Source organism: Mytilus trossulus, chromosome 7 (genome assembly GCF_036588685.1).
Source record: "Mytilus trossulus isolate FHL-02 chromosome 7, PNRI_Mtr1.1.1.hap1, whole genome shotgun sequence".
NCBI lineage: Eukaryota > Metazoa > Mollusca > Bivalvia > Mytilida > Mytilidae > Mytilus > Mytilus trossulus.
The window spans coordinates 71,252,052-71,279,286 of record NC_086379.1 but is presented as its reverse complement, the minus strand read 5'-3'; the positions used below and the strand labels follow the sequence as shown (position 1 = coordinate 71,279,286).

The window sequence follows — 27,235 nt, the reverse complement described above, 5'->3', positions numbered from 1 at the left end:
TAATGCACTCTTAGTGCTCTATAGGCTTTTTTTATTTTGTGTAAAAGTGTTCCAGTCTGTTTTAAACAGATCGACACAATCCTTAGTAGTCTTCTCATTTAGTTCATAATTTTTTTTTTAATAAATAAATGTACTTGGTTTTTTTTTTGCAAAATTAAAATGTATAAATGTTAAATTACAAAACTTGTCACCTTTTTCTGGCTTTTCTTTTTTATTAAAACTATTCCAAAAACTGTTATCAAAATTACATAAATATTCAAAGGCACAACAAAAAACATTACCAACATATATTAAACATGCACAAGACAAAATAAACTGTAGGAATATAATCAAATGAATAAATACAATTCAGGTGGGGGTCAAAGATCAAATATTATCATCATGCTGTCTCATTTTAAAATGCCTTCATTATACTGCTTTTTACCATCAATTTGTAACAACCATGCAATGAGGGATTAACAAAAGACAACAGACTGGTTACCCATTAAAATCTGGTTTCAGTCATATAGACTCTATTACCACCACCACTTCAGTGTTAAAGAATAAAATATTAAAAATATAATAGTGTTTCTGTTGTATCATAAAATTTAGAATGGAAATGGGGAATGTGTCAAAGAGACAACAACCCGACCAAAGAAAAAAACATCAGCAGAAGGTCACCAACAGGTCTTCAATGTAGCGAGAAATTCCCGCACCTGGAGGCGTCCTTCAGCTGGCCCCTAAACAAATATATACTAGTTCAGTGATAATGAACGCCATACTAATTTGCGTCATATCCAACTATTTAAATTACTTTTGAAGATTATCTAAAAGATTGTGTCTATGAATTATTGGCAGAGGACATTATATATGTTAATCTTCTATTTAGTGAACAGTGAACATGCATTTATTTGTGTTAATAAAATCATGTGTGAATTATAATTCCTTTCACCAGGATTTCAGGAAAAGTTAAGAAGAGTATTACCTGCTCAAGTCACTAATATAATTTTAAAACAAAATCATAAATTATCTATCAACTTTCCTTACTGTATATGCGTAATGTTGATTCCAACATTGTTGAATATATTTATTTACATACCCTGGGGGCCTTTGTGGACAAAATCTTGAATGGAAATATAGCTTGAAACTTTAAAAATTCAGTTAAGGGGAAATAATATTGAAAGGGGGAGAACAGTTTAATTAAGGTTACATTATATACAATATGTTTGTTGAGGTGAGAAAATTCTAAAGAATGAGAAAGGTTCACTCATATATTCAAGTTATGTGATTTCTGGTGTAATTTTTTTGTTGAGGGGAGATATCTCTAAATTGTTAGAAAGGTTCTCTTAATTTTCAAGTTTTGTGATTTTTTATTTTAAATGTTTGTTGAAGGGAGATAACTCTACTGATTATCGTTGTAAGAGACTTTCTCTTTAATTTCCAAGTTATGTGATTTCTGATGTAAAATATTTGTTGAGGGGAGAAAACTTATCATTGTTAGAAACATTCACTTTAATTTCCAAGTTATGTGATTTCAAAAGATAAATGTTTGTCAAGGGGAGATAATTCTAAATTGTCAGAAACATTCACTTTAATTTTCAAGTTATATGATTCCTGCTGAAAAATGTTTGAGGGGAGATAACTTATCATAGTTAGAAACATTCTCTTTAACTTCCGAGTTATATGATTTCTGATGTAAAATGTTTGAGAAGATAACTTAACATAGTTAGAAACATTCTCTTTATCTTCTGATTTATATGATTCCTGCTGTAAAATGTTTGAGGGGAGATAACTCATCATTGGCAGAAAAATTCTGTTTAATTTCAGAGTTATGTGAATTCTGATTTAAAATGTTAGATAAAGGGAAATAACTCTGAACAGTGAGAGAAAGGTGCACTCTTATAGCCAATTTATGTGATAACTGTTATTAAATGTTGTAAAATAACTTACTTTTCATATGAGTGAAGATTTGTGCCTGGTAATTGTAATTTCTGCATATCTGAATCTCTTGAATCTAAATAATAGTTAAAATTATAATACATTATTTCTTTAAATAAGAAAAATCTTTGCTAAAGTTAATAAAGCAAACCTTGTTTTGATCATGGTATTGGGTAGGTATACTATTCATTTAGTCAGCAACCCATCCCACCATATATGACAATACTGGTGAGCTTAAAAATCACATAATATTTACAATATATATAAGCATTGATAAATTTTCTGCTTTTTTCAAAATAATCTTCTTAAAGTATAAAAAGATGCTGTTTGTGTTCATACAAAAGGTTGTTATTAAATTTCAAATATGGCTAAATCTGTTGGAGATGTGCCATTTTAAAAATATTTCATAGCTGATTCCTTCTTATTTACAAAAAATCTAAAAATTGAGGTTTCTTTCTTCCCAAATAATCACAAAAATCATAAGGAACATAATAAACTATACACTTGTGGACATTGTAGTGAACACATTCAAAACACTTTCAAATGATAAAATAAAACACAGATTTACAAAAAATAAAAGACAACATTAAATCTTACCATTTCCTTTGTAAGCTACATGAAATATACAAGAAGATATGTAAATTTTTTGGAATATGTGAAATTCTAACAGAGCAAATTGTTAAGTGTTTAAATGCATCATATATCTTTTTTTGATAATACTTTTTAAGCATTAAATATCTTTCATTTATGGAAACAAGTGACTAAAGTTTGAGACAAAAATGTAGAAAATATATTTGATCTGACTTACCATATGCCATAGCTGTGGCTGCCTTTAATTTTCGTTGATATCTGTAATAGTAATAATGTTAATTGAATATTTTGTGACAAGTTGAATTAAGCGAATACATGATCAAGTATTAATATTATTATTTAAGTTTCCGATAGTTGTTACAACTTTACCACAAAAAAAACCACCAAACCATTGGAAGTAAAAACTATATTCATCTGAAAAGGATGAACAATTTATAATAATTACAAAACTTAATACGATAATAAAAGGTGACACTTACTTTTTATACATAAAATAGATAACAAACATCATGGCAATGGCTGGTACGCCCAGGATTATAGCTAAGAGAATTATAGCCATAGTTAATTGTCTCTTACTATCATCTTCTTGAGCTTGTGTTGTGGTTGGCTGTAAAATAAACAGGCCATACCTTTATATCATGTATGGAGTATCTACGTTAGTATATCTGTTACCCCATCACCATTATTCATATGGAAGTTTTGATAAAAAAAAATTGGAAAAAGATTGACGATAGATCTATTCAAGGAGATGATAGAATTGAATTTTAACTGATGAATATGTCAAAGAAACAAAGAAACACTAAATAAAACAATTTTTCTATTTTCTATTTCTGAAAATGGCTTACACACAACGAAGTCGGAATAAAATAAATAATTTATTTGTTTTATCAAATACAGTGATTCCTGTCCAACACAAATTGTTTTTAAAGACTAACAATTTCTACCATCTAGAAAGTTGTTTTTTGGGAGAAGGTCATTTTTCCAATTTTGTCAGGGTCCAGTTTGGACATGTTTTAATGTAAAATTTATTTGGTAACTTACCACTATCTGGACAATGTTATAGTCATTTAGAACACTGACTAAAGCACTTGCACTGCCATCTATAGCACTGTAAACACAAAATTAAAAGTAAGTTATATATTGTTTGTTGTTATAGAACTTGTTACATATTACACTCATATTGTTTGTGGTATATTTTGTATAACATTATCAATAACAAATTTTAATTGATTTTTTCACAAGTTTAATAATTACTTCAGAAATTAAATACCTAAGGCAAAAAAAGTTGGATAAAAAAAATGACAAGGTGAATGGATGGATTAATGTTAACATCCAGTGGCAAATATCAGACATCACTTGCTTAGCTGATAAACATCAGATACTAAATTTCAAGTCTTTGTTTTGGCCTGGCCCACAATTTTTCAAACATGATCAAACATGATAATCGTCATAAAACAAAAGAAAAAAAAAAGTTGAGTTTTCTATGCAACAAACTAAAGGAGGGTTATATATCATGTGATATTAAGATTATATGTTCTATTTTCTTATTTGTACATATCTAACACATACATACTTCAGTATGTTTCTGGGTAAACCTCTATTTTTAATTTTTTTTAAAGTCCTTTTTTTTAATATTCAATCTTGTGTTTGGTGTTATTGTTTAGAATATTGCATATTGAATGAAGTAGTATGCACGATTACCTCTAAGTTTCTAAGGAAAAGATTTAAAAAGTTTATGACAGGAATCACGAAAGAAATATAAAATTGAGAATGGAAATGGGGAATGTGTCAAAGAGACAACAACCCGGCCATAGAAAACAAAAGCAGAAGGTCAACAAAAGGTCCTCAATGTAGCGAGAAATTCCCGCACCCAGAGGCGTCCTTCAGCTGGCCCCTAAACAAATAAATGCTAGTTCAGTGATAATGAACGCCATACTAATTGTACACAAGAAACTAAAATTAAAATAATACAAGACTAACAAAGGCCAGAGGCTCCTGACTAGGGACAGGCGCAAAAATGCGGCGGGGTTAAACATGTTGATGAGATCTCAACCCTCTCCCTATTACTCTAGCCAATGTAGAATAGTAATTTTGTTTTACTTATCCAGCACAACAGTTACCTTAAAAGTTCTGAAGAATCCACAATTCTAAAAGGATTGATCACTTCTCCATGTATAAACATATCAGTTCTGGAAAGAAAAAAATATCAGAGTCATATCGTATAAAAGGTGAGTCAATCAAAAGTTCAAAATGAATAGAATATTGAGTAAGTCGCATTTTTAAATGGAAAGTTGCTGTGAAATGTTGGAAAAATTAAACGTATAGTTATCCTACCCTCCATACAAATGCAAAGTTGCTGTGAAATGTTGGAGAAAATTAAACGTGTAGTTATCCTACCCTCCATACAAATGTGAAGTTTCTGTGAAATGTTGGAGAAAATAAAACGTATAGTTATCCTACCCTCCATACAAATGCTAAGTTGCTGTGAAATGTTGGAGAAAATAAAACGTATAGTTATCTTACCCTCCATACAAAAAGTTTCAAAATGTATCATAATTATGCAGTTTAGGTATTCTAGCATTAAAACTTGTTGACAAAATTTAAAACTCCTGACTTATGACAATAACACTTACTTATCCACCTCTGGTTTGCCCTGTATATTTTCATGTGTCTGTATCTTATCAACAACAATTCTGTAACCAGTTATCTTCTCCAGTCGACTGAAAAAATACAAAAATAGTCTTAAACATTTATTTTATTGTCCATCAATGTCATTTACTGTGAGCCAAAACAAAATAAAGAACAGTATTAATGCTTTTCATATAGGACCTGAATGTGTAGCAGCCAAATTACCACAAATAACTCTCAAAAGCAAACCACAGAACAGGTATGGCTGGGATATTACAACACCAAATAAAGCAAATAATTTAAATAACACTGGGATTATCCATATAGATTTTGTAAAACATAACCATATATTTTCAAATTATTTATCCAGAAAATATGTATAAGTTTCTATAGTTTCGAAGAAACAAATTAATCTAAATATGGAGAAGATATGGAGGATAGATAGATAGTTTTAGCAGTACCATAGCTGCAGTGCAATTACAATTGATCATCCAGCCAACTTTATCATAATTGAATTCAGGGCCGGGAATGTAATAGACGGCACAAAAAGGTGACAAAGTCCAATGAAATTGTAATATTTAACAAAAGATTAAATCAAACTTACTTTTTAAATTCTGTGGAAAAATTTCTGACTTGTTCTGGGAACATACGGAATATGACCTTTAACCTTTGGTCATCATTGATTAAAGATATCTGAAACAAACGAAGATCCAAACTTTCACTTGATATTATGATTATGTATATATATGTCCATATATTAGTGAAACTTACAATCAACAACAGTTCAGTATTTCAGAATAAATAATTGCAAGTCATAAACAGCTAGCTGAATGTAGTTATTCATTTTTATATTTGATAAAAAATTAAAAAGTGTATTTATATAATTCTGACAGTTTTCTTTTTTTGCCATTTCATAATTAATTTCTCAAATCGACAAATAAGGTTACTGCTGCAGCATAAGATAGAAATTCTTCTATAATTTTCACATACACTTGCAAGTCATTAGAGGCACAACCTTGTACATAGTTTTTTTTTATGATTTCAAAATATCGTTTGAAGCATTAATTTTGCAATAATGATAAATTGATAAGTAAACCTACCCTTAGAGAAGCATTAGCCAGCTGCATGTCTTTATCTTTAGCTTGTACACTCATTAGGAAGTAGCCATTCATATCAGCTTGAAAGTATGTATTCGTTTTCAATGTCCCGTTACTGAAGAACTTGAAAGGAGTGGATCCTATAGACTGACTCAGACTATCAGGGTAGACAACCAATGGACGACTTTGTACAAATGTATGATTCTTATTAGCTCCAATGTCCAAGTCAATTATTTCACTCTGAAAATTAAAAAAAATATTTGGACTGTCATGAATTACTTACTAAACAGACTAAATTTCAATGTAATACTGCAGGTATCAACAATTCAGATTCACATAACTATACAGTCTACTGGATTAAAGGTACTTACTGATTATATGTTTTAACTAGAGGCTCTATAGAGCCTGTGTCGCTCACCTTGGTTTTTGTGAATATTAAACAAAGGACGTAGATGTATTCATGACAAAATTGTGTTTTGGTGATGGTGATGTGTTTGTTCATCTTACTTTACTGAACATTCTAGCTGTTAACAATTATCTCTATCTATAATTAACTCGGCCCAGTATTTTCAGAGAAGATTTTTGCAAAAGATTACTAAGATTTACGAAAAATTTATAAAACTTGACTATAAAGGGCAATAACTCTTAAAGGGGTCAACTGACAATTTCGGTCATGTTGACTTATTTATGGATCTTACTTTGCCAACATTTATTGTATTTTAAAGTTTATCTCTATCTATAATAATATTCAAGATAATAACCGAAAACAGCAAAATACCCTTAAAATTACCAGTTCAGGGGCAGCAACCCAACAACTGGTTGTCCGATTCACCTGAAAAATTCAGGGCAGATAGATCTTGACCTGATGAATAATTTAACCCCTGTCAGATTTGCTCTAAATGCTTTGGTTTTTGAGTTATAAGCCAAAAACTGCATTTTACCCCTATGTTATATTTTTAGTTGTGGCGGACATCTTGGGTGGTTGGCCAGGTCACGCCACACATTTTTTAAACTAGATACCCCAATGATAGTTGTGGCCAAGTTTGGTTTAATTTGGCCAAGTTGTTTCAGAGGAGAAGATTTTGTAAAAGATTACTAAGATCTACAAAAAATGGTTAAAATTTGACTATAAAGGGCAATAACTCCTAAAGGGTTCATTTGACCATTTCAGTCATGCTATCTTATTTGTAGATCTTACTTTGCTGAACATTTTTGCTGTTTACAGTTCATCTCTATCTATAATAATATTCAAGATAATAACCAAAAACAGCAAAATTCCCTTAAAATTACCAATTCAGGGGCAGCAACCCAACAACGGGTTGTCTGATTCATCTGAAAATTTTAGGGCAGATAGATCTTGACCTGATGAACATTTTTCCTCCTTGTCAGATTTGCTCTAAATGCTTTGGTTTTTGAGTTATAAGCCAAAAACTGCATTTTACCCCTATGTTCTATTTTTGGAATATAGCAGTTTCAGAGGAGAAGATTTTTGTAAAAGTTAATGACGACGGACGACGGACGACAAGTGATGAGAAAAGTTCACTTGGCCCTTCGGGCTAGGTGAGCTAAAAAGTATACAATGTTTATTCATTTGACCCTAATCTATGTCTTAAAAAACAAAAAATGAATATTAACTAACAGAACAACTGTATTCTCAGATGTTGCTACCATTGCTAACTTTTGAACTGTATCTGTTTTGTTTTATTAGGACACTTTTGCTTGTATACTGAAATTCTCCTAAAACTTTACCTCTAGACACAGATATACAATCTTAAATCAACGGATAAATTGAAACAAAATGTTCTTGAAGTCAACTGAAACTATTGTATAGCACATCCAAATTATAACTGAGAAACAAAACTCATAGCAAATAATCTGTCAAAGGGAGATATGTCCAATAATTATATAGACCATGTATATCCCACTTGTGCTATATATCATATGTATAGGTCATGTTTAGGTTCCCTGTACCTGTTTGGATGATATTCAATGTTATAATGATTTCTATGCTAACCTTACCTTTAAGTTAAATATAAGTTCTCCAAACTGTGTTTTCCTTGTTATTCCAATACTGAGTGTATCCTCACGGAATCTTGGAGGGTGATCATTGATGTCCTGAATTGTGACCCTGACCCACATCTGTGTCACATTTAAAGGTTTATATATAGATGGCACCACTGCTTCAGATGTTGCAGGTTCTCCGATTGGTCCAGGAGATAGCTTGAGGTAGTTATAAGGTGTGGCCCATATTACCAAGTTGATAAAATTGATCTGTCTCTTGAAAGGATTTTTATCTCCATCTCTATCTATTGATTTCATTAAATAAAGTTGTCCTGTCTCATTCAGATGGAAGTGATCCTGCATTTCTCCTCCTGAAATTATATTTTGTCACAAGGGTTAGTTAGACAAAGAACCAGCCAATGTAGTTATGTAGCTCATGCTGTAAAAGCTATTGATATAGTAAAACTTTCTTAACCCACAAACTATTGGTATGTTAAAGAAAAAAAATTGTAGTTTTAGTTTTTACTATAAACAACTATTAGGACACCAAAAGGGTGTTCTAGCTGTCACTATTATTACATGAACAGAGAATCACTTTAAAGCAGGATTTTGTGGAAACATTTTGTTCAGTAAGGTTTTAAATTCATGTATGATACTTTGTTGTGTAGCATTTTCAATGCTATGCACTCATTGGTTAGATTGAAAACTTGTTTAGTACCTCAATCTAATTTAACCCGAGACTTAAGAATAGTATAATAAAATATCTCCATGTAGTGTTAGGTGCTACCTTAATTTGTTAGTTTGAAAACTTGTTTAGTACTTCAACTTAATTTTTACTGACTTACCAATAATATAATAAAATATCTGGCTATTGTTGGCATCACTGTCCTTATCCACGGCTACATCAACACTACCAATCAATGCCCCTGTGCTCTCTTCTGGCACACTGCCAACATAGTACGGCTGATACTGGATGTCTCGTGGAAATTCTGGGTCTTTATCATTGATATCTATCAGGCTGATTGTAAGTGATAATGGTGTTTCCAGTCTATTTGGTAGACCATTGTCATATGCTATTATTTTTACCTGAAAATTCATCATCATGAATGGGAATTAAGAAAAAAATATTTCATTTATGTATAGTAAATTGTCATATAACTGGAATGTCCAACATTTGTAAGTCTTGTATGATGGTTTTTTTTTTAATTTTAGTTTATTTATATGTTTCGGAGTTAAGGTGGTACCCAACACTTTCACTAAAATTAATTTGGCTCGTTTAATTTTCATTAAATTTTGACAATGTATTTACTTTGACCCTTTAACAAAAATATAAAAATTTCAAAAAATTTGAACTAACCGTTTTATCAGAAAAATTACACTGTTTATATAGCAGTTTGACAAACACTTATTTTGATCATTGAGAAGCTTAATATTTCTTTAACAACACAACGTAATTAAAACGTTTAGCTGATTTTACAGAGTTATCTCCCTGTAGTGTTAGGTACCACCTTAAGTGTGAGGTTGATTTTCACTGAACTAGTCTTGATATTTTTTCAAACCCTAGCAGTCCATCTCCTGATGCAGGATTTTCTACATGTATTGGAGATCCATTGGTTGCCTTCTGCTCTTTGGTTGGGTGGTTGTCTCTTTAACAAGTTTGCTGTTTCTATTCTCAATTTTAATTTCATTTGTATCATAAGTTACAGTTTAGTAGTAAGGAGCTGATGTTATATATTATTATAATCTACAATACAACACAGTATGAAAAAGAAAAATGTCAGGTATATCAATAAGACCACAACTAATGATACACAAACTTTTGAAAGATTGATTGATTGATTGATTAATTGTTGGTCTCTAACACATCTTTCATTACTCTTGGCTATATAACAACTGTCAGTTTTTTATCAGTTGAGGAAGATGGATTTCCAGAAAAGAACATATACCCTTACATAAATTGCAATCTTAGAGCTAATATTAGGTTAGGAATCTAAAACTAATGTATACAGATTTAACTCTCCTTAAAATCCTTTGCAGATGTCAATCTTAATTACAATGCTTGAGCAAACATTGGTACAAACAAAGCAAGCAAGTCAACAAAAGTCTTTCTTTCAAGCATTTGTAAATTATCTCTTAGACTAATCAAATAAGACAAAGTACATTTAAAACTGAATGTCCCTTTAGTATCTTTCTTCACTCTTTAAGAGAGAATGGACAAATATTTTTAATCTTGAAAGCATAAATTTACAGACTGAAAGAGATTGATTGATTTATTGATTGTAAGTTTTATATGTGAAATTCCTCTTTCAATACTATTTGTAGTATCGAGGTAGTCAGTTAAATAAGTGGAACACCCAGTGAAATCCATTCAATATGAAAACTGACAAATTATCCTATTCAATATACATACTATTTTAACATTGCACCAATATATTTATTACTTTATATTTACCCTATACTGTGCCCTGACTTCCCTGTCCAGTACGACTTTGTTCCTTAGCTCTCCTGTATCATTATTGAGGGTAAATTTAAGATAATCATCTTCTGGTACCAGACTGTATCTAACTTCTCCATTCCTCCCATGGTCTTCATCGTTAGCAACTACTTTTATTACCAAAGTATTGATATCTTGTTGCTAAAATGTCAATTCAATAGGAATGTATAAGAGCCATAACTTTAAAGGTGGTACCTAACACTACAGGGAGATAACTCTGTAAAGTCAGCTAAATGTTTTAATTACATTGTGTTGTACAAGGAATATTAAGCTTCTCAATGATCAAAATTGGTATTTGTCAAACTGCAATATAACCAGTGTAATTTTTCTGACAAGACAGTTGGTTCAAAATTTTTGAACTTTTTATATTTTTGTAAAAGGGTCAAAGTAAATACATTGACAAAATTTTATGAAAATTATATGAGCAAAATTAGTTTTAGTGAAAGTGTTAGGTACCACCTTAATATATTCTAAGTAGAAGGTCCAGTAAGACACCTTTTTGGCCCCAAAATATAGTAGTTTTACAATACTGTTAAAATGTAAACTTTTAGTTATTTATTGGACAGTAGAATGCTTCTGCTACATAAATATGGGCTGTTTTGACAATACAATTGTACACATATATTACCGGTAGGTACTAGCACCTTTAAGTCATGCTAAATTACTAAAATCTTCACAATTCTAGAATTTTAGTTAAATTTTAGACGGTTTCCGTGTAAAACGAAAGTGGAAGCATTCATGTTCATCCTAAATATTGAAATGTAAGTTGTATTTGATAATACATAATATATATAAAGGTTGAGGATTAACACGGATGTGGCCACTTTTATTTTTGACAAAAAAACATCTGAAAAGTGACATCTTTAGGCATATTTGGTAGATTTTTCATATTTGAGCTTGAATTGGATCGTTTTTGATGATTAAGTCAATTAAAATCTTTCACATAAACTAATTGAATCAAATGAAATAGACACTTAAGTGTTTAAAAAGAAGTCAAAATCTTTTATCAGATAAACCCGAAATTTGAGGCCAAAATCGGTCCTTACCAGGCCTACTCCGATCTAAAAAATTACAGCACTTTGTTTCAGATGCAAACATTGCAAGTCATGAAGAGAAATGAATAGTGTTCACCCATGGTATAGTAAAGTATCAAGTTTGCTAAAGATTGAAGCATCTTTAAGTTATATCTAAATAACGACTTATTTGTCTAAAAAATACTCTGACAATTAACCTTTGACCCTAAAACTAAATTATTTTATCTTTAATATAACATTAATTCAACTTTTCAAACTAAAAAAAACATAAAGCTAAAAAATACCTCTTCTATACTTATGGTAGCTTGCGGTCCTTGTGGAACAATGAACACTGGCTGATGTAAATTCACATCAAGTATCTCAAAGAACATTTTTTTCTCTGACCACTTTTGTGGTGATCCTCGATCTGTAGCTTTTACTGTCACATATAATATTCCCACCTGACCTAATAAACTGCCTTTTAATTTAACAACACCTTCATATTGTTTTCTATCAGAATTAAATATGGTAGCTATTGTAAACTGGACTGTAGCATTAGTATCAGATGTTAATGAATAATCCACAGTGCCGTTGTCTCCATTGTCAGGATCAGTTGCAAAGATATTAGCTACAGTGGATCCATTGGCAGCATTCTCGTAAATTGGTATCTGGTCACTTGTTATACCCTTGAGGTCAGGGGCGTTGTCGTTTACATCCAACAAACGGATCATAATCTGTCCTGTCTGTGTTGATTTCTGATTGGTTGGATCATTCATGTTGTCCCTGGCAACTACGTATATACTGTATTCTTTTCTGGTCTCATAATCTAAGTTACAATCCACAGTAATTTCCCCCTAAAAAGACAAGACAAAATTAGGTCTTTCACAAATATATTAGCATTGTAGAGAATGTTGTTTGCTTGGGTTTTTAAATAAAGATTTCTGTTTGTTTTTTTGGGGTTTTTTTTTGGGGGGGGGGGGGAGGTTGTTGAATTGCAAATTAAAATACATAGCTTACAATAATTTCTACAAGCATGTTGCTTTGAGTAGGAACATATAATGATATCATTTTTAAATTTTTTAAATAATTTTTACTTTTCTGAAATTCTACAATTTTGATGCAATGAATGTACATGAATGATATATTGCTTTTAAATTTCAATATGTGATATACAGATTCTATCAATTCAAATTTAGATATTTAACTTGGTATAATATAGTAAATGTATGTGTTTTCAGTTTATTATGTGATGCACTACTTATTATAAATATTTATAATTCCTTCAGATTTGAAAGCACCAATTGTATTTTAAGATAATGATAGATTAAGATGGGTAGTCAGACTTCAGTAATAAGAATGTATAAAGCTTATCTGCAAGATTTATTTTATTCCTATCTTTACTTGTGATATATAAAACTTTACTCAGTACTCAAAGTATATAAATTGTGCTCGAAACATCAAATCAACTATTCTGATTGGTTGATGTCTGAGTCTGAGAACAATAAGGGTGCAGGTAAGTATTATGATCACAAGGCCTGTTCTCTTGTTACTATTCATGATCTGCAGTCAAGTCAAACTTACAGTGAACTCATTAATGACCAAGCAGCCATCATCATTGTTAATTTGTAAAGAGTACTGAAGACTTCCAAACTCTCCAATGTCTTTGTCTGTAGCGTCAATCACTGCTATTCTAGTACCATTAGCAGCTGACTCTGATATACTATAGATACTCTGGTATGCATTAAATATAGGGGATTCATCGTTAACATCTAGAACTGTCACAGTTACTGTTGCCGTGGACGACAGTACAGGTACACCATTGTCGGTAGCAATGACCTTGAAATTGACCTCAGCATTCTGTTCCCTATCTAGTTTCTTCACAAGTCTAACTGTTCCTTAAAAAAACAATTGATAATGTTATATTATTAAAATTGAGAATGGAAATGGGGAATGTATCAAAGAGACAACAACCCGACCATAGAAAAAACAACAGCAGAAGGTCACCAACAGGTCTTCAATGTAACGAGAAATTCCCACAACAGGAGGCGTCCTTTCTTGTGAGTATCCATATCATTGAGAAAATTTCACAGTCACAGGAGCTTCTAAGACTTACAAGTATGATGTATCATAGATCACCAAAAAAATTAGTGTTTTTGAATGCATCTTTTAATCTAGTTTCAATTTTCATAGTTTCAGAGCAGTGGTTCAAGAGTAATTGTTCTTTAATTGCTGAAAATGTTTGGATAGGAATAATGTCTATCTCATGTGGTGATCTCTCAAGGTTGTTTCTTCAGATATTTTACAAATTATAAGACTATATGTTTTGTTCTATAATGATACGCTGCCCTACAATATTGCCAATTTTCAAATTTGTTGTTTCCATAGTTTTGAACTTAAGTGTTAAACATTTGACATCTATACTTTATCTATAACTTAATATATCTGCTCTTTTCATAAACTGTAATGCTGAAGGCTATTTATATCATGACAAGGCAAACAATCCTCAGAATTATGTTTTCACAAATAACTTATAGCTGTCCAAAATATTTATGACTTAACATTTTGTTGTCTTACCAGTATTAGAATCTATTTGAAATGTTGTAGAATCAGATGAAGCTACAGAGAACATGATTTGTTGGTTCTTATCCACATCTATGGCTGATATTGTAGTTACAACGTCCAAGATGTCTCGTCCTTCAGATATGTTGACGTGGTAGTCACTGCTTGGTGTAAATGTTGGTGGATTGTCATTTTTGTCATCAAGAATTATTGTAAGGGTACCTGATTAATAAAAAGGCAAATAATTAGAAAGTAGTTTGAACTGGCCTGCATATATGTATTAAGATGATTACATATTTTAAAATATCATAAATAAATTACTGTTTTATTTTCATTATAGCTCTATAATGCAGCAAACCGTCAAATAATAAATTTAAACAGTTTTTAGTGGGGGTTCATGTTGTTCAGTCTTTAGTTTTCTATGTTGTGTTTTCTGTACTATTGTTTGTCTATTAGTCTTTTTTTAGCTAAGGTGTTGGCTGTTTATCTTTGACATAAGAGTTTGAATGTTTCTCTGGTATCTTTCGGCTCTCTTTAAACAGTATTTACAGTATTCATGACATGAGTCATCACCTTCACTTAATTATAAATTAACATATATTACCTGTAGCTGTTTGTGGATTATGCATGACACCATTTTTGTCCTCAACTAATACTTGTAGAACTATTTTCTCTGCTGTTTCTCTGTCTATATTGTCCTTGTTTATTTTTATTATTCCACTGTTTTCTTCAACAAAAAAGTAGTCCTAAAAATAGAAAAACAAATTAGGAATATATAAAAACTACCATAAAATCTGAATAAATATACACTTCAATTAATCTCTCAATCTGTCATGCAATGAGTAACAATTATAACTCTTGTAAACCAAGTAGTAAAATAGTTAATTTTCTCTCACAGAGATTTGTGAATAAATAACTAATAAATACATGTACACAAATAAATTTTATATTTCTTATTTTGCCTTGTCTTTTCCTTTTATTTATTTCTATTTTCATAAATATCTTAGACTTTCCCCATTATACTGTATAGCGGGTTATTTTCACGGTATGTAAATTTTCGCTTATTTTTCGCGGATAGAACAAAATCGCCAATTTAAAGTGTACATGCAAAGGTAATGTTAAAAATGTTGAATCCGCTAAAATAATAACCGCCAAAATAGTTCGTATACCTTATTCAATAAAAATCGTGAAATTTTACACCCGCGAAAATAACCCGCTATACGGTATCATATATTTCATACCAAATCCTTTCAGGTGTTTAATATTGACTTTGTCCTATGTCATTTTAATTTTAAAAAGTCATATAACTAAAATAATAAACTACCGTAAAAATTCAAACAGAAAGTCCTTTATCAAATGTCTAAATCAAAAGCTCAAACACATGAAATGAATGAATAAGAACTGTCATATTCCTGACTTGGTACAGGCATTTTCTTACGTAAAAAATTGTTGCTTAAACATGGTTTTGTAGCTAGCTTTACCTCTCACTTGTAGAGTGAATTAAATTTAAATTAACCTGATGAAACACAAGATAGTGAAACAACTTTTTGATCCATACCTGAATGTTATATTTTCCTACATCAACTTCAAATCCATTCTCATCAAATGCTGTAGTTCTATTCTCTATCAAACTATAATGAAGATCAGCATCAGAATCCGGATCTGTAGCAGTGAAGGTTGTCACCACCTCAGATGTTTTAGGAGTGTTCTCACTTACATGCACAGTCCTCGATGAAGTGAATATTGGACTTTCATCATTGACATCATCTACATAAATCTTTACTTGACAATACCCAACTAGTGTTGTAGACCCTCTATCTGTTGCTGAGACATTCAAAATATATAAACTCTTAGTTTCCCGGTCTAACTTAGCGCCAGTTTCTACACTTATTTCTCCCGTTTTAAAGTTAATCCTGAACTGATCTTGTGATCCACTATCTATTCTGTACACAAATTCGTTGTTTGGGAATGTGCCGTCAGCATCAGTGGCCTTGATCTGTGTAACAACCGTTGTATCAGTGGCATTCTCTAAAACATTGGCTGTATAACTTGGCTTGTTAAATATGGGAGCATTATCATTTACATCCTGAAAATAAAACACATTATTTCTTATATTGCAAAAAAAAAATATATTAAAAAAAAATATTTTTTTTCACAAGCAAGAGAAAACTCTAAGTGAAAATTTCTTGTTTACTATATAATGATTCTGAAGAAGTGTATTTGTCATTTTCAACAGGTCAATATGAGACAAAGATCATATAAAAAGTCTTGCAATTTTATTATTTTTTGCGTAATAAAGCTTTTTAAACAAAATAGAAATGATTAAGAATATGAGACTAAACATCAAGCTATCTTTAAGCTTCTTGAAGTATTAAATTTTAGTATATTTCTATGGCTGTAGTGATCTCAATAAAACATTTGTACCATCTGAGTCCTAATATGTAAAGTGGTTATGTACCTCTACTTCTATGGTAACATTGATGACCTTAGACCTCCTAGGATTTCCCCAATCCATGGCCTCTACAATTAACACAACCTTTCCATTGAGTTTTGGATCCAGTGCTTCATAATCTAGAGGTGATTTGAGAGTTATCTCCCCTGACAGTATATCTATGGCAAAGTTGTTTTCTAGTCCAGGTGGCGTTTTGTTAATCTCATACTTTATTAAGCTGTTAGGTGTGTTTGGTTCATCTATATCAAAGGCCTGAAATAATGTGACACAATTAAAATGAATACTTTTTATATTCAGTTTAACACATCTATAATCAATATAAAAAACACAAACACAGTAACTCAAAATAATATTGAATTTTTGCTACTTAAATACAATGGCAGTTCAGTGTACTGATGTAAATGACTGCTGGAATAAGTTTTCATTTCATCAAGCTTTGATTAATAAAATAAAGATTAGATATACATATAGGTTACAATACACCATTAGATTTTATGGGCGCAGCCATTTTATGAGCATAACATGGTATTCAGAATTAAGAGTATGGCTAATCCTGATTGGTCGATATGTGCGCCCGTTCTTTTTTATTTTGAGAGACTTCGTACACTCTGCTTTATACAAAAGGCAAAATAAAAATTATTCCGTAGCCCTGAAGGCACTGAGATGACTTTTCAACGCTAGGACAAGACACGTATTTTTAAGGGCAAAATTGATAGGCATGGGAGATAAGTACAAAATACGCTAAGAAAAGCAACGCGAACCTATATTTTTGGGACCAAAAAATACTGTCCTAATAACTTTTCTTTGATACTATCAAGGTTTCGTTAACAAAATCAACTTTCTAAAGTCTGTATCTCGAAAAAGGCTACCATTGTTGCCTATGGGAAAATTAATTGTTTATTTCAATCTAAACAGCATCGACATTTCTTTATCATAGTGCTCAAAAAGTGTCAAAAACAGTCATTTTACTTGACATTTGATGTGAAACCGGTTTTTTTGGTGACAAATGAAATATTGATTATCTAGTTTTTAAGCTATAGTCTGTTTCATATTTGTATTGTGTTTTACCTTAGAAACAAGGGTGGGCTCGACTTTTGACTTACTGTGGAACGAATATTTCATTTTCTGAAGTTCTGTCGATTTGTTCGAAAAGAGCAAGTACACGTCTAGAGTTTGTGAATATAAATCAAATTTTAAACATAATAATATCGACCCAAGAGCTGTTATCGAAATTACCAAATTCAGCGAAAATGTACGGAAATGATCCCCTTCGAACATTGAAGTGTTCACACGAATAACAAACTAAAAAAATAAGAATAAGCATGCCATTTTGTAGTTAACAAACAGTTATCGATGTTAAAACACAAATATTTTCACATATTCCATATTTTGAAATGCTATAGTCTGTTTCAAAAATGTACTTTTAGACAAAAATGGTTTCATTTTAAACTTTTGTTCAAAATCCACCGTAGTAGTTACATATTGGATTGGTTCTGGTATCAATATAATCAATACTTGATGATATTTAAAGAATCATTGGAGAAAGTGGGCATTATCTTAAGGCCCTTTTTAGCAGTACCGCATTTACTCAAAAAAACAGATTTTTTTTCTGCACATTTTTCGACTGGGGTCACCTCCGATAAAAAATTGTGAAAATTCAGGGAGTAATGCCAGAATGTTTTGAAGATGATTTATTTGTGGCATATATATTTGTGCATCTAACGCACTATGAATTGCACAATACAAGAAAGTATTTAATACCGTATAGGTTACAATACACCATTAGATTTTATGGGCGCAGCCATTTTATGAGCATAACATGGTATTCAGAATTAAGAGTATGGCTAATCCTGATTGGTTGATATGTGCACCCGTTCTTTTTTATTTTGAGAGACTTCGTACACTCTGCTTTATACAAAAGGCAAAAAAAAAATTATTCCGTAGCCCTGAATGCACTGAGATGACTTTTCAACGCTAGGACAAGACACGTATTTTTAAGGGCAAAATTGATAGGCATGGGAGATAAGTACAAAATACGCTAAGAAAAGCAACGCGAACCTATATTTTTGGGATAAAAAAATACTGTCCTAATAACTTTTCTTTGATACTATCAAGGTTTCGTTAACAAAATCAACTTTCTAAAGTCTGTATCTCGAAAAAGGCTACCATTGTCGCCTATGGGAAAATTAATTGTTTATTTCAATCTTTAAGCATAAATATTTTGAATAAAGATTGATAGAACTTATCACAATGAAGGGAAATAACTCTATTCTTATTAAAATGTAGTAAATGTTGTATAACTATTATCATATATTGCCTCTTTTTCTTCAACTTTTAGCAAATTCACTTTTTTATCTAAAAGCAAAAAATACCTCCACAATAAGTTTTCCTCTTTGGAAATCACTGGCTTTCTCCTTAATTGTACTGAAATACTCCTCTCTTCTGAATTCTGGTGAGTTATCATTCTCATCAGTGACGTTGATTCGTAACTCTGTGGTAGAACGGAATCCTCCACCATCTTTGGCCTCTACAGTAAGATAGTATTCATCAACCTTCTCTCTATCTAACTCTCCTGCTACAGAAACCTCGCCAGTCTTGTCATTTATAATGAATCTGAAATTACACAAAATGATAGTTGAAATATTAATGGATACATACTAGATTTTGACATTATAAATTTATTGCTACTCAAATAAGTTTTCAATTTTTCTAACGATAATAATTTTTCAAAATTGAAACGATTTTTAAACACCTAAGGAAACTAAATACTCTTTACACTAACAAATCCATATGCAGATGTTTATGGCTGTCAGCAGCGTTTAATGGTGTGTCTCAATAGTAGAAGCCTTTTATATGTTTAAAAAAAAATGGAACCCGTTGGATACTGTTATTTTATGTTGCTGTCTATTTGAAATTTACATTTTTTCTTTTATTTAAATGACTAACTTACTTTCCATTTCCTCCCCTCAGTGAATAAGTCAACTGTCCAAATATACCTGAGTCTTCATCTGTTGCCTGAAAAAAGAAAGTGTTGTGAAAAAGACTGTCACATGCATAATGTATCAAAGGAAATTCTGATCCTAATAAATCAATCATTAAGTAACTGTGATACCTATATATAATTGTTTTGAATAACTGTTTTGGTAAATATTCAATATATATCAAATGAGATGTGGTACTTTTGCAAAATCTATGTGAAAGAGACCAATGAAGAATGATTTAAACAACTATAGATCACTGTATGTCTTCTAAATTATAGTTGAGAATGTTGACTGACAGAAAGTACATAAGTCATAACCAAATAAACTAACAAAATTTCAACCTGACCCAAGGTTATTTAATTCCATCCTTTTAAAACTACATTTTTTTATTTTGTTTGCTGTGCGACTGATTTTTAACTTTCCAACTCCTATTTACATTATTTAGTACATAGCCATAGGGCTGTTGTGTTGATCTGTTGAATTTAGCCGAGACTGACATCATATTATTTACTTCTTTTAAAATAAATTGTATGAACTTACATTAACAATAATGACAGGTGTATTTGCTGCAGAGTTTTCAGATATAGTAGCACTGAATATCTCAGATTGGAACTGAGGAGGAATATCATTTACATCTACAATGTTCACAGTAACAGTAGCCACACTAGATTTTTTCTCAACAGTGTGTATTTCTCTGGCTATCACCTATGGTAACAGAAAATATATAAATCATATTAATTTCACATCAAGTTATAAACATGATAAAAATGTGAGGCTTTCTTCATTCCGTTCTTTTTAAGACTTTTTGTAACAAAAAAGAAATAAATCTTATTTATTTCACTTCAAGCTATAAAAATGTGAGTCTTTTATCACACTAGCTGTTCTTTAGTTTTTCACACAGAAAGTAAGTTGTCAAGAATTTGTTCTGTCTTTTTAAAAAGTACTACAGTACATTCCGGTTATTTGCATAGCCTATTTGTCAGACGAAATTATGCAATAAAGCGGAGTATGCTTATATCCGAAATGACAAATTACGGAGTCAAATAACATAGATAGTGCAGATCAGCAAAGAAGAAAGATGTACGTCCATAGTCCACTTACAACATAATGAATGCTTATTTATTCTAATAAAAGTTATTTGTCTACTGTCATACATTTTATTTCATTGTGTATTCTTTCAATAAAGTTTATAAACACATTTTGTTTTAGTTTATTTATGTACCGACTTTTCCTTTGCCCGAGATACAAAAATAAAATTGTTCTAAAAATAGATTTGTTTCTATGACCCGGATGTACAAATTAAATTGTTACGCTTTGTTTAAAATAAACTGTTTAACAATACTACACAGTTCATAATCATTGTAAACAATAATAATTAATTGTGCAATGAACTGCCTTTGATATGCAGTATGGCACCTGCAGTATTTACCAATTACACAGTGATGTTACACTGTTACTTTAACACCGACAAATTTCGTTTATGCAAAGCAGTTATAACAGGTGATGGGGCCATGCACGGGTTATTTGCTGGACACGAGTGTTGAAAGTGAGAAAATATAATAATCAGAAGTTAATTTTCTTTTAGAAAAATATTAAAAAGGAAAGATTGATGTATAAAATTCTTCAACCATATATAAATGCCCTGTAATATTTAACATAAATGTAGATCACCCAAGCTGAATTACGAAATTACACATTGGATAATGATCGATAATTAGCAGGCGTTATTAATGTTTTAAATATTCACCCAAAATATAATCTATGAACAATGTTTGAAATCCAATCAATAATTAACACCTTTTGAGATAGAAGATCATAGAATGGTTGTGTTTTTACAACAATCAGCTGATTGACATTTTTATGACCTCGAGGCTTAAAATAGAATATGGGAAACTTTACCTGTGTACACATCGAGGCCTTTTCTAAAATCATATAAACACGAAAGATACTGTTTTAAAACTTTATTTGAATAACACACAAGTAAATGTGAAATAATAATGAAAATTATGATGCATTCAAGAAAAATATACTTACCAAATTGCCGTTTCCGGTCAAAAATCTCGTCAGTTTTAACTGAGCATATCTAGCTGGCGATTATTTTCTATGCAATAAACCGAAATGCCACTTGTAAGGCTATGCATATAACCGGACAATTTAACATTAGGTGAATGGGAAATGGTTTTGTGCAGGAGAAAAGTATGCAATTAACCGAATTATGCTATTAAGCGGTATGCAATTAAGTGGAATCGACTGTATAAATGTTTCACTATTCACAATGTAATATTTTATTTTAAATTTATACCTACAAACTAAATAAAACATGCATTCAGTCTGAATAGATCTTTGTAATTTCTAACATCTTGTAGATCAATAAAATAATCGAACACCTAATTGGTATTTTTATTTTTCATTCCTTATTTTAGATACTATATATGTTAAATGCAACCATACTTTACTTACCTGAAATGTTGTTGAATTCATCTTCTCATAGTCCAGATTTTTGGAATTATTGACTCTAATTAAAATAGGTGATAGAGAGTATACTGTGCTGGGCTGTGGTGAAAAATCATAATAAGGCTGTCCATTCTTCTCAAAACTTAAACTAAATATACTGTTCTGTCCCTGTTAACAACAAAATAAAAGTTACATGGAGGCACTATGTATCAAATATCATCAAAATTTATTATCAGAAAAACAGTACATAGTTAAAGGATAAAATAATTTTAAAAACACAAGCATGTGTCAATAGTACACTGATGCCCATCTGCATTATCATTTTCTATGTTCAGTGGACTGTAAAAATAGGGTAAAATCTCTAATTTGGCATAAAAATTAGAAAGATCATGTCACAGGTAACATGTGTACTCAGTTTCAAGTTGATTGAACTTCAACTTCATCAAAAACTACCTCAACCTATTAAATTTTAACCTGAAGCAGGACAGACAAACAAACAGACAAACAGACACACAGACCAGAAAACATAATGCCCATAAATGGGGCCTAATAAACAGCAGTTCCGAATGTTTTTCTTGAACAATCGTGAATCATTTGCCAATGGACAAGGTCTCAACCTGGTCAATCAATCAATCATTGCAATGCTTAAATAAACCAAGTTTATAATAACTGGTACCCAACTCATAATAACTGATGATATATAATTACTGGTACCTACCTGATCTTTGTCACTAACAGACATAGTAGTTGTTACACCAGTCAAGGTAACTGGTACCCCATCCTGCATGTTCTCCAGGATCTTAGCTGTGTAAGTGTTAGCATTGAATTCAGGTTTGTTATCGTTGACATCTTCCACAGTTATAGTGACAAGTGTTGATGTAGTTGTTGGACCGTGATTAGCTGATCCTTGCTTCACAACTTCTGATGCCTAAAAAAGGTGAACAATCTTATTTGTTATTACTATTTGAGTTAAATAATTCTGTGAATTTAATAAATTAAGCAATATTTCAAATTTATACGAAAATTTTCTGAAAACTTATACAATATTATTTTGATTTCCAATTTATTGTATTTGATTTATATACATGTAGTTGCATTTTCAAGCATTCTATAACAAATCAAATCAAATGTTTTTTATTGTCAATTACAGGTAGAATAATCACTAGTTAAATTTGGTACAAATGAATACAAAATGATAACAATGATTTGAATTAAATTAATGATTACAATGAAGAGAAAAGAAAGACACACTAATGTATATTTATAAAACAATGTATCATGTTTCAACTTTGACAAAAACAGTGATCCTTTAAAATATAGGAAACTGAATTTAAATATTCTGGTTTTTCCTCTGGTGCTTTTAAAATCATACAATAAGAAGCTAAAATATAAAATATCTAAATTATGCCTCTGCCTTTTTGACAGTAAAATATATATATCTTTACTAAGTCTCTATAAATAGTTGTTTTCGAACAACATTTAAATTATTACTTAAATTGCTCACTTGATTAAAAATGTGACTATCTTCATTGAACATTATCAAAATAAATTTAATTTAAACAAGAGGCTGTCACAATGACAGCAAACCGGATTTATTAGCATTTATTTGTGTCCTGGCAATATCACAAGAACCATTACTGATGATTGGTGAAAGTGAAAATCGTCGATATCAAATTTGACCTCTTTTTTGTCATCAGTATCAACATATTAAAATTTGAAAAGCTTAGATTGAATGGTTTGTGAGTAAATGCAACAACGTGAATGGAAACACCATTTTACAATCTTTCAAGAACCATAACTCCTGAACGGTAAAAGTCAATATCGTCATTATTGAACTTGACCTCTATTTTGTCATCAGTAACAACATATTAAAATTTGAAAAGCTTTGGTTGAATGGTTCATGAGAAAATGCACGGACTAAACTGGAAACACCATTTTTCAATCTTTCAAGAACCATAACTCCTGAACGGTAAAAGTCAAAATCGTCATTATTGAACTTGACCTCCATTTTGTCACCAGTAACAACATATTAAAATTTGGAAAGCTTTGGTAGAACAGTTCATGCGTAAATGCACGGACACGACTGGAAACGCCATTTTTCAATCTTTCAAGAACCATAACTCCTGAATGGTAAAAGTCAAAATCGACATTATTGAATTTGACCTCCATTTTGTCACCAGTAACAACATATTAAAATTTGGGAAGCTTTGGTAGAACTGTTCTTGAGTAAATGCACGGACACGACTGGAAACGCCATTTTTCAATCTTTCAAGAACCATAACTCCTCAACGGTAAAAGTCAAAATGGCCATTATTGAACTTGACCTTTATTTAGTTGTCAGTAACAACATATTAAAATTTTAAAAGCTTTGGTTGAATGGTTCATGAGTTAATGCACGGACAACATTTGATTCCCGCCCGCCAGACCGCCCGCCCGCCCGCCCGCCGAGCATCCCCAATTTAATAACCGACATTTTTGTCACAAAAATCCGGTTAAAAATATAACATGATCAGGATACTTTTATATAGACCAGTTCTTCATCCCTGCCATGATTAACATATTATAGACCAGAGTGCAACTGACATGGTTTTCCGCACCAAAATGACTTTGTTTTTACAGCATTTCATTCAATTCCATATCCATCAATATAATTGGTAGCAAAACTTACCTGAACATACATAGCATATACCCCTCCCTTCTGTGTGACAGCATCATCATCTCTGTCCAAAGCACTTTTAATTGTAATCCAACCACTATTTGCATTCAAGGAAAAGTTTGCAAAATCACCTGGAATGTAATAAACCAGTAGTATATGATTTCAATTTAGGTTCATTTATATATTTTGGAATTTAGTATATGACTCCCATACTGTATAACCAGTCAAGGTTGTTAAAAACTTCCATTTGTTGTTCACTCCCATTATCAATGAACTTGTACACATTTTTGTTTAGGGGCCAGCTGAAGCAGCCTCAGGGTTTGAATTTTCATGCTGTATTGAAGAAGAACTGTTGGTTTTGACTGTTTTTTGCTGTTCTATCAGGTTCTTGTCTCTTTGACACATTCCCCATTTCCATTCTCAATTTTATGAATCATATTGATAATGATGTTTTCAAGCTTAATTACCATAGTTTAACACAGTTTATTGTTTGAAATGACAAATGGATCAGACACAAGTTTTACAATTTAGTAACATCTTCTCCAAAAGTTTATCAAACTGACCCTGTGTACACTTAAGCTTATAATTTTATTATCCTTTCATTTAAAACTTACCCTGTGTAAATGTATATGTTATGTTATTAGGAACTCCTCTATCTCCATCTAAAGCAGTCACTTGTAAAACTTTTTCACCCTTTTTAAAAAGAAAAAAATAAATATTTATTTGTTTAAGATATCTTATTATATATTATATAGTTGTAAAATGATTCACAAAATAGTATCTTCAGTTAGAACTAGGCTTATTTGATACAAACTTATTTGTTTTAAAAAACATAAAATTTAAATGCTTGAGTATAAGTTTTTTCTTCTTATAAAATTGATCCGAGGATTATTTTTTTCATAATGACCTCTATTTTCCAACATGCTTAAAATAATTGTTAGTGGGAAAATCATTAAAACATAAGGTAATCAATAAAAACCAATTTAATGATGATTGTATTTACCAAGGACATATAAAGTAATACAAACAAAGTATATATCACAATTAAACATCTGTTACCAAGTGACGACAATAGACTTATCTAATTTACTCACAAATGTCAGCAAAAATGCCAATTTAGCAATTTTATCCATCATCAATCTATACCTCAGTGGGTTGATACTGATAATTATTTTTTTACTTTACTGACAATATGATTTTTTATATAAATTTATTATTTCTGTTTACTTGAATGTAGATTTTTTCCATTACATAAAGGGTTGGCTCCAGCCATTTTCAAAAGATGGGTTCCCAACCCAGGATAAAGGTTCCAATCATATGTTCCCACTAACATGCATTGAGCGTCTAAAAAAGGGGGGGTTTGGGGTTGAACCCCTCTCTGGATCCGCCACTAATATGAGACCACATTAGTAAAGTTGCAATATTATTATCATCCTCATCATTCCCAAAAGTGTTTGTGTTACATTACCTTGAAAGTTATCATGATATTAGACATTTACACAAACAAAAATAACTCACCAGAGAAATATTTTCTTTTACTGATACACTGTATGGTAAATTAAAGAAAGCAGGAGGTGTATCCTGTATATCTGTTACTGTGACAACAAAATCTGCATCAGCTGTACTCTTAAGTCCCATTCCGTCCTAAAATGATAAAATAATTGCTAAGATAAGATAAGAATATATAGTTATTTAGATTTTTGTCCTAAGCATTAACACAATATATAAGTGGCCCCAACAAGGTCAAATCTCACCCTTAGAGCTTGTGGTTTTTTTTGAGTGACCAGTTGTAAACTGAAGTCTCATCTAAAAGGACCTTTGACTTTTGAATATGTTCAAAAGTGATTTGCTTAAATTTGCATAAAGTGATCCAGTGACCTGAATATTTCTAAATGTACCCTTGTGACATGAGGGTGTCCTACTGGAGCCCCATATTGAGATGTGATCAAACATGACATGAGGGGGTCCTACTGGAGCCCCATATTGAGATGTGACATGAGGGTGTCTTACTGGAGCCCCATATTGAGATGTGACATGAGGGTGTCCTTCTGGAGCCCCATATTGAGATGTGACATGAGTGTGTCCTACTGGAGCCCCATATTGAGATGTGACATGAGGGTGTCCTTCTGGAGCCCCATATTGAGATGTGACATAAGGGTGTCCTACTTGAGCCCCATATTGAGATGTGACATGAGGGTGTCCTACTGGAGCCCCATATTGAGATGTGACATGAGGGTGTCCTTCTGGAGCCCCATATTGAGATGTGACATGAGTGTGTCCTATCCAGGAGCCCCATATTGAGATGTGACATGAGGGTGTCCTACTGGAGACCCATATTGAGATGTGACATGAGTGTGTCCTATCCAGGAGCCCCATATTGAGATGTGACATG

General features: G+C 31.4%; 1 protein-coding gene across 4 annotated transcripts in view; it reads right to left on the bottom strand.

The window, feature by feature from the left end:
- The window catches only part of LOC134725721 (cadherin-23-like), a 104,549-nt gene that overhangs the window by 2,843 nt on the left and 74,471 nt on the right, over window positions 1-27,235 (bottom strand). For 3 of the 4 annotated variants that reach the window (XM_063589755.1, XM_063589756.1, XM_063589757.1), the window contains 25 exons: window positions 26,362-26,487; window positions 25,458-25,536; window positions 24,856-24,974; window positions 22,906-23,115; window positions 22,194-22,355; window positions 20,274-20,438; window positions 19,703-19,767; window positions 19,125-19,365; window positions 16,759-17,004; window positions 15,859-16,386; window positions 14,905-15,046; window positions 14,316-14,522; window positions 13,323-13,636; window positions 12,047-12,595; window positions 10,687-10,869; window positions 9,080-9,320; window positions 8,253-8,605; window positions 6,237-6,473; window positions 5,741-5,829; window positions 5,142-5,228; window positions 4,629-4,697; window positions 3,550-3,616; window positions 2,988-3,115; window positions 2,726-2,766; window positions 1,930-1,993 (listed from right to left, as the gene is read on the bottom strand). In XM_063589755.1, coding sequence (XP_063445825.1) covers window positions 1,930-1,993; window positions 2,726-2,766; window positions 2,988-3,115; window positions 3,550-3,616; window positions 4,629-4,697; window positions 5,142-5,228; window positions 5,741-5,829; window positions 6,237-6,473; window positions 8,253-8,605; window positions 9,080-9,320; window positions 10,687-10,869; window positions 12,047-12,595; window positions 13,323-13,636; window positions 14,316-14,522; window positions 14,905-15,046; window positions 15,859-16,386; window positions 16,759-17,004; window positions 19,125-19,365; window positions 19,703-19,767; window positions 20,274-20,438; window positions 22,194-22,355; window positions 22,906-23,115; window positions 24,856-24,974; window positions 25,458-25,536; window positions 26,362-26,487 — 4,712 coding nt within the window. Of the gene's footprint in view, window positions 1-481; window positions 528-1,929; window positions 1,994-2,725; window positions 2,767-2,987; window positions 3,116-3,549; window positions 3,617-4,628; window positions 4,698-5,141; window positions 5,229-5,740; window positions 5,830-6,236; window positions 6,474-8,252; window positions 8,606-9,079; window positions 9,321-10,686; window positions 10,870-12,046; window positions 12,596-13,322; window positions 13,637-14,315; window positions 14,523-14,904; window positions 15,047-15,858; window positions 16,387-16,758; window positions 17,005-19,124; window positions 19,366-19,702; window positions 19,768-20,273; window positions 20,439-22,193; window positions 22,356-22,905; window positions 23,116-24,855; window positions 24,975-25,457; window positions 25,537-26,361; window positions 26,488-27,235 lie in introns of all 4 variants that reach the window. The other variant, XR_010108587.1, reaches the window with a different exon arrangement.